This window comes from Paramormyrops kingsleyae, chromosome 22 (assembly GCF_048594095.1).
Source record: "Paramormyrops kingsleyae isolate MSU_618 chromosome 22, PKINGS_0.4, whole genome shotgun sequence".
Lineage (NCBI taxonomy): Eukaryota > Metazoa > Chordata > Actinopteri > Osteoglossiformes > Mormyridae > Paramormyrops > Paramormyrops kingsleyae.
In genome coordinates this window covers 4,031,623-4,049,034 of record NC_132818.1, presented here as the reverse complement: position 1 = coordinate 4,049,034, position 17,412 = coordinate 4,031,623, and the positions used below count along the sequence as shown (strand labels likewise).

General features: G+C 42.9%; 1 protein-coding gene across 1 annotated transcript in view; it reads right to left on the bottom strand.

Annotated features, from left to right (window-relative positions):
* Positions 1-3,985: 3,985 nt before the first annotated feature.
* Positions 3,986-17,412, bottom strand: part of LOC111846392 (protein shisa-9) — a 29,103-nt gene continuing 15,676 nt past the window's right edge. Inside the window, exon 4 of the mRNA XM_023816517.2 lies at positions 3,986-9,039. Within this exon, the coding sequence (XP_023672285.1) occupies positions 8,615-9,039 (425 nt within the window). The 3' untranslated portion in view covers positions 3,986-8,614. The remainder of the gene's footprint in view (positions 9,040-17,412) is intronic.

The following is a 17,412-nucleotide window of genomic DNA, read 5'->3' as shown; positions in this document are numbered from 1 at the left end:
TTAAACGACCTGGACATCTGATGAAGTGTGTGTGTGTGGGGGGGGCAGTGGAGATTGCAGACCATTTCAAGTGGGGGGCCATACTGGGGCCAGTTCTCCTGTTATGGGGTGGGCATATGCGTTTGACCTTAAAGTACTCTAAGTATTAGTTACACAAATTGCCAGCTTTAAAAAACAAATTACAATTTCGAAATCCGATTTTATGCATTGTTTTTGTGGTTACACTTTACACATTTTACAAATATGTCTCTCCCTCTGATTTCTTGTTTTGACTGTCTTGATTCCACAAGCTTGATGATCTTTTTTTTCTGTCGTTAGCGTTCTTTATCACCAACTGTAGCGATTCGACTACCGGGCGCACCTGCGTTAAAAGTCCGTCAAGAAAATGTGCTTACGTTTGTGTTTCACTTGTTTCCAGCGCATTTTAGCTCGCATATATAATTGTAAATAATAATAGCAGTACGTTTATTTCAGACCCAAGTAGCATACGTACGCGTATTTAGTGGGGCCACCGTTGTCACGGAGGCACTGCCCCCCTCTCCAGAACCGCCCCAGGGACCCTTCAATGAATTTGCACTACAGCTGTACCTTTGAATTTTTTTTTCTCTCAGGCTTAGGTTCATATTGTATGTCATACAGTCTCACTGGAAGGTATGGAATGGTCCTCATAACGGGGATGAAATTATCGCTATACCCACATTTCTACTCAAAGCCACCAGGGGGCAGTGTGCTTTCATAAAACGCCGTACAGCCACTGTTTACTACAGGACGAAAAGAACTACGACAGCACTCCAGAAACCGCAAATTTATGTGAATAGATTTACATAAGATCAATTTCCAGTTGTTTACCGCATTTATCAATTTAATTTACACTTTGATACTGGCTGACACATATGGAATGGGACAGTGATGAAAAGATCTACGGGAAGCTTTTTTAAATCGACTAAAGCATTTGAAAACGGGGCATTCCTCGTGGTGACCGTGAATTTCTGAACTGGTATGGCTGCAGACTTGTGTGCTCCAGACCTGGTGTGTGCTCGCATGGAGTCTTCCTGCTCATCCCTGCCCCCTCGACCTGTTCGCGAAGCCCACAACCATCCAGCCTGTGTACTGACAGGTGCTGTGAGCAGACTGCAGAAAAGAGAGATTGATAGAGCTGTCAGACTGCACGCAGTGGAGGGCAGGGGGGCCGGGTGGGGGGCGTTTGACGAATGTCTCTGCTCCTTCCGCAGCCCATGCCCCCACTGATGGCAGAGCCAGACTGTCGTTCTTCCCAAATCCCCTTGCCTGTCTGTGGTACCCACCTTCAGTGTTTGGCGCTTTACAATCAATCACATTATTACCCGATTATCTATACTCAAATCAGAAGCGGTTGTAGTGTTTATCTCAGTTTCCTAACCTTCCCATTCCCTTTCCACACATCTATATTTCCACCATTTTGTTTTCATTTGGATCCTGTCCAGGGTGTCTTCAGCCTCGCGTGCTGTGCTTCCTGGGATAGGCTCCAGGATCACTGCATCTCAGAAATACATCCACCAAATTCCTTCATAATGTGCGTGAACACATGCATAATTGCTTATGCAGCTATATATATATATATATATATATATATAGTGATATTTGTATTTTTTATCAAGTTATACAAAGAACAGTTAGTAATGTTTTCCACAAAAGGGGACAATTACAAGCTGTGTAATAGTTCCAACCTCGAGTCTTTACGTTAAAAATAATTAGTGCTCTTGCCACATAAAATCAGGTCGTTCTCAGCACTGTAACCTTCTAGAACAATCATTTTTTGCCCAAACATAAGAGCCGCAGTCGTTTGAAACAGACCTCGGTGGGTCCCGGTTCCTGGCCACTGCAGCCAAGTCTCAGTGTCAGGTGGATGGTGAAGGACATTGTCACCTTTTGATTCTGAGAGAGCAGTGCATCAGATACAGAGGCTGCCCTCATACGTAGGTGCATCATTCATATACAGATTAGGTCAGGGAAAACTATAACGGTTAATACGCACGTGTGTGGGTTACGTATATACACTCACCTAAAGGATTATTAGGAACACCTGTTCAATTTCTCATTAATGCAATTATCTAATTAACCAATCACATGGCAGTTGCTTCAATACATTTAGGGGTGTGGTCCTGGTCAAGACAATCTCCTGAACTCCAAACTGAATGTCAGAATGGGAAAGAAAGGTGATTTAAGCAATTTTGAGCGTGGCTTGGTGCCAGACGGGCCGGTCTGAGTATTTCACAATCTGCTCAGTTACTGGGATTTTCACGCACAACCATTTCTAGGGTTTACAAAGAATGGTGTGCAAAGGGAAAAACATCCAGTATGCGGCAGTCCTGTGGGCGAAAATGCCTTGTTGATGCTAGAGGTCAGAGGAAAATGGGCCGACTGATTCAAGCTGATAGAAGAGCAACTTTGACTGAAATAACCACTCGTTACAACCGAGGTATGCAGCATAAGCATTTGTGAAGCCACAACACGCACAACCTTGAGGCAGATGGGCTACAACAGCAGATGACCCCACCGGGTACCACTCATCTCCACTACAAATAGGAAAAAGAGGCTACGATTTGCACAAGCTCACCAAAATTGGACAGTTGAAGACTGGAAAAATGTTGCCTGGTCTGATGAGTCTCGATTTCTGTTGAGACATTCAAATGGTAGAGTCAGAATTTGGCGTAAACAGAATGAGAACATGGATCCATCATGCCTTGTTACCACTGTGCAGGCTGGTGGTGGTGGTGTAATGGTGTGGGGGATGTTTTCTTGGCACACATTAGGCCCCTTAGTGCCAATTGGGCATCGTTTAAATACCACGGCCTACCTGAGCATTGTTTCTGACCATGTCCATCCCTTTATGACCACCATGTACCCATCCTCTGATGGCTACTTCCAGCAGGATAATGCACCATGTCACAAAGCTTGAATCATTTCAAATTGGTTTCTTGAACATGACAATGAGTTCACTGTACTAAAATGGCCCCCACAGTCACCAGATCTCAACCCAATAGAGCATCTTTGGGATGTGGTGGAACGGGAGCTTCGTGCCCTGGATGTGCATCCCACAAATCTCCATCAACTGCAAGATGCTATCCTATCAATATGGGCCAACATTTCTAAAGAATGCTTTCAGCACCTTGTTGAATCAATGCCACGTAGAATTAAGGCAGTTCTGAAGGCGAAAGGGGGTCAAACACCGTATTAGTATGGTGTTCCTAATAATCCTTTAGGTGAGTGTATTTCAAGGTGGGGACCAAGCGTCCCCAAAATGTGATATTAAAAAAAAATGACATTGTGGGACCATTTTTCGGTCCTCACAGGGGGACACTCAATTTTATACAAATCTGTCAAATACAAAAGTCTTGTATTTTGTTTGGTTACTTACGGCTGGGTAGGGGTCGAGGTTGTCATTGCTGGGATTCATAGAAATGAATGGATGGTCCCAACAAACGTATGAATACAAATGCGCGCATGCGTGTGTGTGTAACAGAGAGACAAAATCAGGCTAAGAAGCTGCTTCGATGCAATTTAACAAAAGACTGAATACATCTGACTAGATAACGGTCTATGTTACAAATAGTGCACATTGTTCCATATCCAGACATCTCAAAAAATCGTATGGCTCATTTTTACACTGACTGGGGATAAAGGAAGACCGCAGAACAGACCCCGGGGAGGAGGAAGCTTGGCACTACCGTGCGCAGTTCAGGAAAGGCGGGGCTTAAGACCCAGGTAAATGGTCCGCTTCAGTGGCCTGTACTACGAAGCGGGGTTACTGGCTTATCTGGGTAACTTTAATTGTCGGATTTAAGGTAGCCTGGGCAAAATGTAAGTGAGCGAATATTTAGTCCATTTAAACTGTGGTACCTTAAATCCGACAAGTTACCCCGATAAGCCAGTAACCCTGCTTCGTAGTACAGGCCACAGGTGTTGGCTTGGTTTAATGCTTATGTTTCACTTCAGAATGCGTGCGTGCATGTTTAAAATGTTTATTTATACAGTGTATCATACAAATACATACAGTATTTAAGCTTTTTTGCTCATTTTTCCCTGAACTAAGAATTAAGAACAGCAGTTGTAAGCATGGATGTAAATAAATTAAATGGTTAATACTCAAGAAACGATTATTGCCGTTAACATTAAAATCTTCCTTTTCCAAAAAAGCTGGTGAGTCATTCCACTGTCCAAACGGGCATTTAACGTCACACGCACGTGTTTGTCCTGCATGGCTCTCCTTATCCAGGCTGGTTGAGCTCATTTGCCTTATTTTCGGTTCCGGCCTTTGAAAGCAGACTTTTGCATTTGCGTTCAGATAAAATCATGCTGTGTTTTACCACGTTCTTGAGGCACCATCTGCTCTTTTCTCTTTTCATTTTCTCGATTTGTCAGCATAGAAACTTGTGTTTCGTTTGGAAGGCAGTTTCTTGATTTATTTAAATTGCAGTTTGAACGAACTTGGCGCAACATTCGCGGTTCTTCTTCGCGAAGAAAACCAGCAGTTCAGTTCTCAAAAGCCCTTATCGATACCAAATACGGTGTATGTCAGCTGAACATTGGATTAGTCACATGATTTGTTGATAATCGAGTTTGTCTTAAATGTATCCAAATGTGCCGCTCAAACACTTGAACGCAGTTAATTTTTTTACAACAAATACATTTTCATTTTGCATTTCATATATATATATTTCCTTTCTAGTCGTCTTCATTACATTATTTTCCTTCCATAGTTGGTATTTTGTTGTGACATCAGCTCTGGGACATTCACATGCAGCTGAGTCAGCATCTCTCAGTCCCCTGCTCCTGGGCCGGTCACAGATGCCCACGGTTATTGGTACCAAAATTGCATGCTCAGCTCTGCCGTTTCTGACCCCCGGCGCAGGCTTGAGCTGCCTGGGGGATATTCTGTCATTCAGGGGTTCACAGAAATGCCATTTGTCCTAAAAGTGTTCCATGGTGCACATACTTCCATCCTTTGACCAAACAGCATTGCCCTAGATAGCTGGCTCCACAATGGAAGCCCCTCACTTTTACATCTTGTTATATAACATGTCCATCCCCTTGTCACTAAGCCTTCCCAAAGTCTGGTTATTGCTTTTCTGAGTGGAACTGGGACACCCCGACGTCTCATCATAATGCCAAAGTGCAGAACTTGGTGCTTAGTGAACAGCTGTAAACTGTATATCCCTTCTCATATATGCAGCCCAGCACTGATGGTTTTGTAGCTGAAATTAATTTTTATTTGGCTCACAACCGAAGGAGTTTGATTTATATTTTCTATGGTTATGCAGTTGGATAAAGTCCAGGGGCTGGTTGCACAAAATACCTTAAGTTTTCCCCTCAAGTATGACACTTAAGGTTTAATTTCTCCTTAGCTAATGGATTTATTTAAGGGTGTTGCACAGAACCCCTTAAAAGGTTTCCTTAGTTAAGGAAAAACATTAAGGGATTTACGACATTGAAAGACGCTTTACAGCAGTAAAATTGTCCCGTTTCCATGGATACAGTTCATATGCTTGCACTCGCGCCTGCTTGTGATACCCGTTATCGCCTCACAAAGTTACTCACAAAGTAAAAAAAAAAAAAAAATGGGAGAAAAGAAGACAAGAAAGCCAAATTGGTCAGAGGAGGAAAAGATTATACTTTTGGAGGAATACAATAAAAGAAAGAACATATTAAAAAGTAAAATTGATAAACAAGTAACAGCAAACAGAAAACAACGGATGTGGGAGGAAATTGCAATGAAAATTAATTCAAGAAGTGTACTTTGTGCTACAACGTTAGTTATTTTATGTTCATGATTGGAAACTAACTGAACATTGATTGAATATTGATTTTTTTCTGTTAATAAATTGAGCTTCATATTGAACGGGAGCTTGAATAAAGAAGTGTGTCGCTATTTCATCCTCTTCTTGTTTAGAGGGGAATTTCACCACGGTGTTCAACAGACGGGCAATGGCGTTTGAAATTCGGTGAATGACGCGGCACACCGTTGACTTGTGGACATGAGATACATCGCCTATTATAGCCTGGAACGAGCCCGTAGCATAAAACCGCAGAGCAATCATTAATTGCAACGCAGCTGGGAAAGCACGGCTTCGGATTGTGGAGTGATCCAACTGTAGACAATCGGACAAATCATTAATTGACTACCGGTCAAATTTATAAAGCAAAATCAATTGCTCATCATTAAGCGTATCTAAGGGGTTCTCCCGGTCGCGGAAAATTCTTTTTGGGATGCGTTCATTTTCGTTATTTACCATCATAAACTGCCTTGTTGCAGTTAAGGTACGGTTAGAGGTACCTTAATTTTTTCCCCTTAGTTTGGTTGCTAAGGTCTTTTGTACAACCGTTAAGGGATTCCTTAAGTATAAGACCAAGATAAGGAGAAAAACTTAAATACTTAAGAGAATTTTTTTAGGAAACCTTAAGGAGGAGACTTAAGGGTGTCTTGTGCAACCGACTTTATTTTAAAGAGACCTTAACTCGGATTTTAAGGAAAATCTTAACTTAAGGTGTTTTGTGCAACCTGCCCCTGGTCAGTCTATAAGCTGATACTGATGGTGCTGGCTCTTTGGGTTGGAAAAGTCAGCCATGGACACTAGGAGCCACCACTTCCTGCTGGAAACACAACATAATGGACCCATCCAAGGCTGAGACACTGAGAAGCCCTACCAGGACCAATCTCATGACATCTTCCTTTTTCAAGCTGTGCAGTCACTTAAGCATTAGGCATGAAGTTTGTCAGGGTGTCCTTGGTAGTGTAGGTGTTATTGCTCTTTAAAGAAAATTGCATATAGCTTAATTCCCCCCATGACCCATATGCCAAAGATGCACAACAAAGACCTTAAGTGGTGTCGTGGTGCTTTTCAGCTGGGATGGTCTGTAGAACCTTGTGTCTGTCATGCGTGAAGATGGGAAGATGTGACCACACCAGTTTGTTTTTCTTTCATACTGAGACAGGCAGGGCTGTGCTTTCTGTACATGCGTATAATAAATCAGTATGCATCCCCTACAGGAGACTCCTACTCCAAGTCAATACCAGCATCGGAGATCTGCAGTGCCTGCATGAGGCAGCGACGAGGTAGACTCTGAGCTGTCCTTATAAGTGCCTTTCCACATGGAAGCATGAGTCGTGATGGCTGATTGTCGATTACTACAGATGTAGACTGTCAAACACCTAGAGCTAACATGGCATTATCTATTACAGCAATCCCAAAGACAGAGCATTATCATGTTTTTTTCTACATAGCTACGAATATTTGCCAGAACTTGACATAATGTGCCACTAATGATGACTAATGTTTTGAAAGCTATATAGCCCCCCCCCCCCCCAACCCTGACCGGAATGGTTCTCCCCCTGGCAGCTGCCAGCCCTAAGGTGTAGATATTCCTGAACACGCTCCCACCTTGCTACCAGACTGCAGGTTGGTGCTAACAAAAGCATGCAGTACGCCTGTGAACAGCTTGGGTGATCGCTCAGGGTCGACTGAAGGAACTCCTGCTATTATTCAAACTGTCTGCGGCGGGTGGGGCTTAAGGGACATAAAGCAATAAAGCTGTAAAGGTAAGTGATTTAGGTAAATGCTGCCAGCACTTAAGCCCATCATATGTGCCTGATAACTTCACTCTCTTATCTCTAGCCTCATCAGTAACCTATATCCTGCATATACATGGTAATAATGTGTCTGTATTAAACATTGGTATTAAACAAGAGTTCAGTGTCTATGCTAATGTTGTGATTTATGAATGTGATCAGCATGCACTAGATATGAATCCTTCCTGGTTTTTAGGTCATTCTAGAAAAGCCGTCATGAGTCTCCACTACGGATCTCCGCTCTATACACGTCAACGGTTCACCGTATAACTTTGAGCCCCAGCTTAAAGCATACAATGTCCTTTAAGCGATGGCTAAATCAGAGTTGGTTCAGAATATCATCAGTGAATCAGGCTGTCCCAGAGCCCTCTCTACATGATCCATGTTCAGTCAGTTCACACCTTCCTGACACCCGGTACCCCGCTGCTTCAGCGGCTGTGGCATCCATGCCATAGGGCCCCTGGGGCAAATGGGGCTCTGACCTCATCAGCACCAGCGTGTGATGTGATCCTTGCTGTTCGAGTCCTGTGGGTAACCTGCTGCAGTCTGGGCTTTGCTTGGGGCCCAAGCAGCAGATGGCACTCCTATTTTCTCTGATTCTGTTCCTCCTGGACAAACACCTTGGCAAAGACTTATGTTTCCTTTCTCTTCCGGTTCCCGGAACTGCGCCTCTCTTCTGTTCTTGTCTGAAGCTGCTGGGTGCATTGTCCCTGCAGCCATGTTGTATCCCAGGGGACCTTTTTCAGTGAGCGAGGCTATATATGTCCCTCTAACCATAATGATAGGACATGCAGATCGCATGTGGTCTACAGGAGGAGCACGAACCGAGCTGGGAAGAGAGGTGGCAGAGTCTGGGGGTTGGGGGGGGGGGGTTGGGGTCGACAGGGAAGGGAGAGGGAGATGGGAGGAAAAAAATCACAAGCAAGCAGTCATGTCTCTGATTCCTCACCACATTTAACATGCATCCAGTTTTGTGGAAGCGATCTCCCACACTCCAGGGCCCATCGTTCAGACCGTGACCTCCGTCTTGCTGTTGGTTGGCACCCCCTTAAGCTTCTGGGAGAGGTGTATCTGTTGTCCATACCCCAGGGACTGAGTGAAAAGCTCGGGCAGAGTCTCGGTGTTGAATGGGCTCTTTCCAGAATAGACATGCTGGCAGTCATAGGACTGCTCCTGGTGCGACACCGGCTGCTGCTCATAGCTTCTACTTGGGTCCCACGCCTTGAAAGCGGAGCTGGAAGTGAGGGGCTGCTGATTGGTCTTTGATATCTTCGACATTGGCATCTCGGAGGCCGCAAAGGTGATGGGCAGTGGGGAATGGATGTCAGGCGACGGCAGATAGCTCTTCTCCTTGGGGTGGAATGTTGAGGGCTTGGGCTGGTGGTGGACATAGTCCACCATGGGGTAACCTTTATAGTAATCTCTGGCAGAATCTGAAGTGAAACAGGAAGGAAATGTTACATGCACCCATCTGCAGATTAGGGGGACTCCTTGGATGCATCGGTCCATCATAGATACACACACACATGTACAATTGCCAATCATGAGATACAGCTCAGGAGCAAATTAAGAGACCACAGCAAAATTTTCAGTTTGACTCATTTCTCAATTTATGGGTGTGCGCCTCTGTGAAATGTACATCTTTTTAAACTCCAGCCTGGCTCCTCCCTGCATCTAATTGATGAAGGACTTTTGCTTTGTTATTTCGGACTTCAGTCCTGCTTCTAGGAGCCTGTTGAACTTGTCCTACCAGTGCACTTCACACCACTTAATGTTTCCCATTCTTTTTGAAGGTCATTGAGGTCATCCTTCAATTTATCAGGCACTGCCAGATAAGTTGACGGTCATCTCTGGCATTAGAAAGTTGCTTCTGCCCTCTACCTGGCTGGTTTTTGGTTATTGCCAGTGTCTCCTGTAGAAACAAGTGTTGTTGTTTCTTACTATTTTTGGTTGCCATTTATCATCATTTTAAGTTGTTTCTGTATTGTAAAAATGTGTCCCAGAAATGAATAGTTCAAAATGCCAAAAAGCCTCCTTTTTGCACACATTTTACATTTTACTCCTCAGCACAAAATCTGTCTTGCTCTGTGGTAAGCTGTTGTTTCTTTACATGTATGCCTTGTTCTTGTATACTGTGGTCTTAGAAACTTAGAGCCTGGAAGCAGCTTGCCACGTAGTGTAGCCTCTGCCAGCAGAACCAGGATTAAACCAGGATTTAAAAATGCAGATTAAAAAAATATATATATATAAAGTGGTCTCTTCATTTTTTTTTCCAGAGCTGTATATAAATCACATCCTTGTGATAAACATAGAGAACATGTTAAGGTCAGGATTAATTCCTCAGTGCAAGCTACTGAACGCCACGCCATCCTACATGACATCCATCCATCAATACTTCTGTTAAACATTTATCCCTGTAAAGGTTGTGAAGACCCTGTATTGTGTATTTTTGGGTTTTGAAGGTTCATCATTCTCTACAAGTTTAAATATAAATGACTATACCTGAATGTTTTCTGTGTGTTTAGCTGAAGTTATTGTCAGAAACAAGGGTTGTTGTTACTTATTCTTTTTGGTTGCCATATGTTTTCATTTTAAGTTGTATTTGTATTGTCAAAATGTGTCCCAGAAATGAATAGTTCAAAATGCCAAAAAGCCTCCTTTTTGCACCCATTTTACTTTTTACGCCTCAGCACAAAATCTGTCTTACTCTATGCTAAGCTATTGTTTCTTTACCTGTATGCCTTATATGTTTCTATGTCTTGGTTTCACACACAGACATTTTTATATACATACATATAGAACTTGTACTTAGAAAATTAAGACATTGAGGACGTGTTAAAGACATTTGGAACAAATGCCAAGAGAACAGACCAGCTGGAAATATCCTGTTAGTGAGCTGTCTTTGACACCTTGTCAGGTAAGGTAGGACTAAACACATGAACAGACAAACAGCGATTGTGACAGTGTTACAGGGAGGAGCCCATTTAAGGTGGGGGAATATATCCTCTTCAGTGAACATTAAGTGCAATGATAACTACAGAATACGTGTGAGTTTTAAAAATAGAGCAAGGCGGCTTGTCGAGTCAGATTAGGGCAAGCTGTGACAGGTCAGTGCTGTCAGTTCAGAGCCCTTGGACACTAACAACCTTGTTTGGTTCTCCGTTTTTTTCCTCTTTAGTTTTTCATCTTGGGAATTTTAGTGGCCATTGTTATTTGTCTTCCCAAGCTGTTTTGTCATAGTCCTAATAATCTGTGTTGGGGTGGGGAGACTGATGGGCAGGGGCTGTGTATTAATCATAAGTACACTAGGCACTGGGGAGATATTAAGAGTTCACAGGCACCTCTCTGCCAGTAGACAGTGTGCAAACACATACAGTACAGGGCCTCCTGCAGGATTTTATCTCAGACTATGCACCACCACCCCCTCCCCACACATACCCATACCTGTACACATATGCACCAGCGTACCTATTGTGAAGACAGCCCAATTATAGTTCTCGGAGGGAGTTCCTGAACCGTTTTTAAATCCCTGCTCTGGAGTAGGTACTTTTTCTTTGACCAGGAACTACTTGGTGGGGCTTATCACTTATCACTAGCTGGATGGTTGACCACAAGCACTGGCGCTAACTTGGAAGTGCAGGGATACGAGCAAAAAATGAGCTGATGGAATTACTTTTGTATCTTACTTACAGTAAATACATTAATGAATATGTTTTTTTTTCTTGCATCTCCATATTTCCGCATCAGAGCATTTGTGCAATAACCAATATATTTCTGTCTACTATCCTCTGTAAAACTTGCCAGTGCAGGGCTGCCCCTGGCTGTCCTGGCACCTTAGGTGAGATTCTCCTGAATTTCTGCTGAGATTCTGTGTCTTTCTATCTGGTGTTAACCAATTTATTGTGTATCTTTACATATTTACATCTATGTTTCTATTTGTATATACACCATATTGCCAAAAGTTTTGGGACAAATCATTGAATTCAGGTGTTCCAATAACCACAGGTGTATAAAATCAAGCACCGACTACAGGCATGCACACTGCTTCTAGAAACATTTGCGAAAGAATGGGTCGCTCTTAGGAGCTCAGTGAATTCAAGCGTGGTACCGTGATAGGATGCCACCTGTGCAATAAGTCCATTCGTGAAATTTCCTCACTACTAAATATTCCACGGTCAACTGTTAGTGGTATTATAACAAAGTGGAAGCAACCGGGAACAACAGCAACTCAGCCTCAAAGTGGTAGGCCACGTAAAATCACAGAGCGGGGACAAGGCATGCTGAGGTGCACAGTGTGTTTAAGTCGCTAATTGTCTGCAGAGTCAGTAGGTACAGACCTGCAAACTTTGTGTGGCCTTCAGATTAGCTCAAGAACAGTGCGTGGAGAACTTCATAGAATGGGTTTCCATGGCCAAGGAGTTGCATCCAAGTGTTACATCTTCAAGTGCAATGCAATGCATCGGATCCAAAGGTGTAAAGCACGCCACCACTCGACTCTAGAGCATTGTAGACGTGCTCTCTGGAGTGACGAATCACGCTTCTCTGTCTGGCAGTCCGATGGATGAGTCTGGGTTTGCCGGTTGCCAGGAAAACGGTACTTGCCTGACTGCATTGTGCCAAGTGTAATGTTTGGTGGGGGGGGATTATGGTGTGGGGTTTGTTTTTCAGGGGTTGGGCTTGGCCCCTTAGTTCCAGTGAAATTAACTCTTAATGCATCAGCATGCAAAGCCATTTTGGACAATTTCATGCTCCCAACTTTGTGGGAACAGTTTGGGGATGGCCCCTTCCTGTTCCAACATGAATGCACAAAGCAAGGTCCATAGGGACATGGATGAGTGAGTCTAGTGTGGAGGAACTTGACTGGCCTGCACAGAGCCCTGACCTCAACCCGATAGAACCTTTGGGATGAGTTGGAACGGAGACTGCGAGCCAGGCCTTCTAGTCCAACATCAGTGCCTGACCTCACAAATGCTCTCCTGGAAGAGTGGTCAAAAATTCCAATAAACACACTCCTTGACCTTGTGGACAGCCTTCCCAGAAGAGTTGAAGCTGTTATACAGTAGTTGCAAATGGGTCAGCTCCATATTAAAGCCTATGTATTAAGAATGGGATGTCATTAAAGTTCATGTCTGTGTAAAGGCAGGTGTCCCAGTACTTTTGGCAATATAGTGTATATTTTCAATTACATTAACAGTAACCTGGGCCTCATTGTGCAATATCCTGGAGTGCAAAATTTCAACTGCTATTCAGATTACAACAATATACATTCTATTTATATACAGAATATCGTTTGTTCCGTCTTCATAAAGGCAACGTGTAATGAAAAATAATAATAAAGAGAAATGTATCGCTCAAGAATCGTGAGAGAATCTTGTGATTTATATTTAACCCAGAATCATGCAGCCCTACTATTTTTATGTTTCTGTTGCAGACAAAAAAAGGCAAAAAAAAATGCATGTAAGATTATCCAATGAATAAGTCTAAATGCCAAGGGCGTGTACAGACGTACAGCTGCAGGCGGCCATTAACACATAGCATGTGTGTAGTGCCTATTAACAGCACTCGAGGCCAGATCAGACACATTCTTAATAAAGCCGAGTAATCTGTGAACTGTTCCTCTTTTATCACCAGTAATAAATGTGTCTCCTCATAATATGCCTTATATAGGGGAAATATGTTGCTTCATTAAAGCTCTATGTAATTTATTCCTGGTGGGTTTAAAATAACATGGTATGGCAGCTGTGATCATCACTTACATTATCTATCATCTAATCTTTATATTTCCTCATTTTCCCCTCTCTGTTACTGCTATAAAAAAAACCTCTACCCCATAGTGAGTTTGGTCCGTACCAAAATGAATGTTTTCAGATCCTTAGGCGGCTGGAAATTGTTTTGCTCCAGGGCACCAATACCCCTGGAGACCAGTAAGAAGCATGTATACTGCAGAATCTTCACGCCACTTAAAAAGTCCCCTGTTAGCGATTAGTCTCAGTGCAAAGTAAAAATATGTGCTGGCTAAGATTACACCAGTAAGTAGACCTTCCATAGCATGTGGTGTCTGAACACATCACCGAGTAACAGGCACGTGCATCTCATTACACAGAAAATTATTCATTCACGTCAGTTGAAGATGAAATCTGTCATTCCTAGTAAGAACTCACTTTATAGTTTTGGAAGTATGCAAACCATAGATAATGGTGCATGGCACAGAGTCATACAATTTTGATACATGATTGAGTCAGAGAATCTCCGAAATGCCAAAGCTTGTGGTGACCACCTACTGAGAGCAGTCCTAGGAAGGAAAAACCACAAAATGCTGAAAGGGTGTTGGGTCACCAGGACTCATTGATGCGGGATGTGAACTAAGGGCTATCACATCTGGTATAAACCAATTGAAGGGCTATTGCAGCAAAAATGGCAGAAAAATTTCATGATAACTATGGGAGTAACATATCACAACACACAGGGCATCAAGCCCTGTTGCATATGGGGCTGCGTAGCCACAGGCCAGTCAGAGTGCCCATGCTGACCCCTGTCCACTGTCAAAAGTGCCTACAATGGGCATGCAAGCATTGGAACTGGAACTTGGAGCAACGCTAGACGGCTGATGAGTCACGTTTTCTTTTGCATCATATGTACAATCAGGTATGTTTTGAGTATCCATGGGATATCTGTAGAAACCAGAATACCCAGAGGAATCCCCATGATAACAACATGCAGACGCTACACATATGGATCCATGACTTCACACTGCAGGACAAATGTGGCACAAATCCGATTTTATCAATTCCGATTTGGGCCACTTCAGTATGTGGTCATACATCGGATACAGGTCTGATTTTTTGCAATGCCACCTCAGTCTGAACAGCGAAATCGTAATTCATGCGACTTTTACACAGGGGCAGAGCCAAGAGGGTGCCACCCCCAACAGAGCCCTTGCCACCCCCAGTGCCACCCCGCTGGAAATGGTAAACATTAAAGTATACCAATGACGAGATCGGGCAAAGATTTGAGCGGAAAACTGTAATTTCCGAGTGCCCCTGAAGGCATCCCGACGCAACAGGACCCTGTGCGTCCTGCTTACTGACATTTCATTGGCTAAAAGCTCTGGCAGTGGCACACGTTCATACATGATCCAAAACACACCTGCGGTATTGATAACAGCAGGAGTTAAGCAGGTATTTATAACATATTACACTGTATTACCTTCCTAATGAGAGGTGGCCACACACTTGCAGTGCATAAAAATAGCAGCATGAAAGCATTGCGCACTGTCTGCTCCATGTCTCGCTTAAATTAGCCACGAGCCCTGCTCCTGCTGATATAGATCGTCTTTGAGACAGCGTCTTTGTACCTATGTATGTTTTAGTGTACATGCTGAATTATACTGTTGTTTTATTATTTTTGCAAAGCTACCCCTTGCTTGAAGTCTGTGTGGTAAACATATATGTGGAGAACCAGTCATTAGTTTTCCACTGCATGTAAGCAGGCTATGCATGTCATATTAAGTGCATAGCTCTTCCCATCCAAGTGCTCCAACATGCTGTAAGAGAAAAATGTAACAGTTGCAAACAACCATGGGCCCGTCAAGGCTCTGGGTGTGGGAGACACAGTCTGTTAGACTTTAAAGCCATTCGTCTTAGAAACATGGTGTTTCTCAAAACCCTCATGTTGACCGTAGTAACCTACACTTACGCTATGTAGGCAATAGCCACAAGCCATTAGCTACTGATATGAAGCCCTGGTAATTTCATTAGTATGGTGAAAAGATCAACCTCTACTAAATTATTCTACATATTAGAGAAATGAGCCACATTTAACATGTGAGACCTCTGAAATAGTCCTGGTGGATGTCATGGCAATTCATTATGCTCCCTTCTGTTACACAGAACGAACGTTCTCAAAACAGCGTTCAAGAGGGCAAAACAACAACCAACACAGAGGGTCACATCAAAATGATACAAACATGGGGGCTGCATGAATCCCTGTGCTCCATTAGAATACCCTCTTTAGCATCTACATAGCTCATTAAGAGGAATTCAGACAACATTACTTCATGCTTAAAGCTTTGAATCAACTTCAATATACTGTAATGTGAGGGTTTAATTAGCTGCCTAGATTCATTAATTTAATTAATTAGATTAGGCTTGGTCTTTATGATTGGTGTTTATGATTTTGTAAATGTTTGTTGTGTTTATTCAACAAACATTTACAAACTCATTGTTTATTATGAGTGTGTACGAGAAAAATATTCAGGCAAAACTAGAAGGCCCATATCGTAACCAGGCAGTTTTCGAATCAATAAAGCGACGTCTTTGTTTTTGCGCATGCGCATGCGTCATTGCGTCTGTTGTTTTGTGTCGCACACGGGCCAGTTCAGTATAGTGAACCGTTCACATTGAAATCCGATATTGCCCACATTAAAAAGAGTAATGTGAACAGGCAAAGAAAAAATCCGATCTGAGCAGAAAATCAGAATTGAGCATTAAGTCCTGCAGTGTGAACGTAGCCTTAGACTCGAACCCTGGTCCCAATGGTGTGTGGCAACAGTGCTAATCACCGTGTTGTGCAGTCTTGTTTTTTGAGTTCTTGTTTATTTTTTACATATAATAGTCATATTACATATTTATTTTCAGTGTACAAATGAGCAGCTCTTTGGGTTTGTTATTTAGACACATTTGGTGTACAAGGTTCCTACAATTATGCTTAAGTGCGTAAACTCTGCTTTGTTGTTTTTGTGGTCTGGATTAGTATGCAAAAATTTTGGGAATATTTTGGTATCTCCAGAATATGTCCAAAATAATGGCCTTCTGTGTATTACACAAAAAACATGGGAGGTGGCTCAGTGCCAGAATGTGCAAATTGCGTACACTGCAAAGCAACGTCCCAAACCGAAGAGCGGGGGTGTGTCCGTGGGGTGTGTGACCGTGGGCGACCTTGCAATTTACAATGCTCACAATAGGGAAGTGCAACTTTTCACCTGATTGGACTACCAGGCTAAGGATGCCAAGTGTGAACAGAACGCAAAGTGTGTGTGAAGTTGTTCAACATTTTGAACATGAGTAGTTGAGGTGGGCAGCCGTATTGCCGTCTCGTTGGGGCTAGTAACCGATCCTGTCAGCAATAAGATGAATAACTGCCTGGGTGACTCTAATTCAGGGCCACCAGCACCAGGGCCAATCCCCATCCATTAATACAAGGTTTCAGACAGTGACCCAAGGTACCTGACTGTGAAGAAGGACCATCTAGGGCATCACTACCCCATCTAGGGCAACATGTGCAGCTCCTGAAGGGCCCAACGTGATTTTGTATTTATTATTTTTAAATTTTTTGTCTTGATCATTGCATTCCCCAGTCAGGAAATTTCTACAGTTTTGGGACCTGTCTGCCAACGCAGATGCTCTATCGTTAATATGATAGCTCAAAAAGTATTTGCTGGATCTTTTTCAAATTTTATAAACACGTTGTCTGATAAAATTTGATCAAATTTTGCGACAGATCACACCAAATTTGTAGCAATGCCACATAGTGTTCACAGAGAAAACAGCAGTTTGGTCACTTGATCCTGTTTAATTATTGTGTAGGCGAACAATTGGAACTGATCAACAGATTGCCCCAAAATGAAAGCCATGCATCTTAGTGACAGCGATTGGAATGGAGATTGCAGTTGACTTTTGACCGTGTTACAAGTAAGATTCTGCAATCTCTAAAAAGTGGAAGTGTTTCTACAACTTTGGCCAGTAGTGTACTCCCCCATGACAATTTTTACCATCACTCACCCTTACTACTGAAAAAGCATGCAATTT